The sequence below is a fragment of the Myotis brandtii genome, unplaced genomic scaffold, assembly GCF_000412655.1.
Source record: "Myotis brandtii unplaced genomic scaffold, ASM41265v1 scaffold996, whole genome shotgun sequence".
NCBI lineage: Eukaryota > Metazoa > Chordata > Mammalia > Chiroptera > Vespertilionidae > Myotis > Myotis brandtii.
The window spans coordinates 45,866-47,733 of NW_005372157.1; the positions used below are offsets into that span (position 1 = coordinate 45,866).

Here is a 1,868-nt window from a genome sequence, read left to right on the forward strand (position 1 = left end):
CAAGGCTGCAGCAGAGGATGGAAGTCACCTGGAACCCGAGGCCAAAGAGCAAGTGGGGACTTACCTAGCTCTTATTTCCTGGTAACAGAAGCAACAGGTGATATAATAGGTACAGGTGAAGGTGTGTAAGGTCCTCTTATCTGTATAATGGCATTGCCTGGGTAATTATTTACAGGCCTTTCTCCAGGCCCGATAGGGCAGGGGGACAGGTAGCAGGAGGGAGGGAGGAGAATTCTGCTCACCTGGAATCCAGAGTTCTCCACCAGGAAGCTGATCTCAAAAGGAATTCCCATCTGGAAGGGATTGATCATCATCCTCTCCTCCAGCCCCCACTGTCCTTTCTGCCTGGTGTTACAGGCCACATACCCGCCGTCTTCAAACCGAGGATTGAAGTGGAAGGCAATGTCATTGTCACTGAAGCCCATCTTAAAGTTCACATCAAACCTAGGTGGATGGAAATCAGACAGGGTTCTGGTTTATTGCCAATGGTAGGAGCAGGAGGGCCCGGGGCCTCTGACTTCCGTGTGTGTCTGGGAACTTGCATACAACCTGCGGGGCAGGTGGCACACATCCCACTGTGCTGCCTTCCTTTGTGTTTACCTAATCTGCACCTAGTGTTTTTTGTGTAATTACTGCATTTCACACTTTCCAGCGTGACTTTCCAGAAATAAGCAGGAACTGGGTAAAGAACAATGTGGACTCGAGCCTCAGGAAGCATGGGTCTTGGAAACTGATTGCACATTTGCATGAAGATGCAAATCCAGGAACATGCCCAGAAGCAAGAGCCTCTCATGCCCGGTGGGCACTGGTTAGAGGCCAGCCCACGGCTGCTCAGTTGGGAAGGAAGAGAACAAATGGAGAGATGTGACATTGATGGACTTTACCTACAAAGACGGTATCAAACAGGGGGAGCATGGTATGAATATTGGCTCTCCAGGCAGGAGAACTTCTGGCATGTGTGTCTGTCCTTAATCAGAGGTTGGTATGTGTCCCACCCTGTACCCAGCTCATACTGTTAGTTATTGTGGTGACCCTGAAACACACTACCCTGGTGTCAATGCACCCAGGGCAGGGCTGACTCCCTTCCATTGGGGATGATTAATGAGGTGTTCAGGAAGCCTCCACAACAGTAAATTTTAATTCCTTTCTCAGAAGGAAGCCCTCGCCTTCAAAACTTCCTTTGGGGATCGCTATGGCTCTAAGGTGAGGAATTAGAACAAAAGAACCTTCCCAGAAGCCAGGCTCATGAAAGGGGCACAATACATGTTTTTTCTGCCCTTTCCCAGGCACATGTCCTAAAACCAGTCCAATCCGAGGAGTCACGGTCTACTCCAAGCCTTCCCTGAAGTCAGCAGGAGCATGGTTCATAGCCTGCATCTTGGGGTCATTCTGGTGTCCCCAACTAATGCACAGCACTCAGGGAAGCCCCCAACCCACCTGTGTCTTCTGCATCCCCCACAGGGCCAGGCTCTGAACCAAGCCCAGAGGTGGCCCTAGATAGACATTCTATTCAATTCCTGCAGAGCCCCACCCAAATCAGGCAAGAGCCCCTCACCCGACACCACCTGGGCCTCAGCAGAGGGCAGCCAGGGCTGCTGGAGTATTACAGGGCTCTTGTACATCTGGGGAGTTGTACAATCTCTTCCCTGTTCCCCACAGTCCCCTCTTGGGTGGGAAACAGTGCTGAGATGTTTGTATTTTGAAATGACTTAGTATTTTCCAGGAAGGAACTTGAAACAGAAGGAGATCAAATTACATTCTATCTCTAGGGAGTTTGGCTCAGTGGATAAAGCATTGGCCTGGAGACTGAACGCTCCCGGTTTCGATTTGAGTCAAGGGCACATGCCTGGGTTGTGGGCTCAGTCCTC

At 50.6% G+C, this 1,868-nt stretch overlaps 1 protein-coding gene across 1 annotated transcript in view; it reads right to left on the bottom strand.

Annotated features, from left to right (window-relative positions):
• The window catches only part of LOC102250222 (galectin-9), a 51,248-nt gene that overhangs the window by 43,136 nt on the left and 6,244 nt on the right, over positions 1-1,868 (bottom strand). The window contains exon 3 of the mRNA XM_014533648.1: positions 243-444. Coding sequence (XP_014389134.1) covers positions 243-444 — 202 coding nt within the window. The remainder of the gene's footprint in view (positions 1-242; positions 445-1,868) is intronic.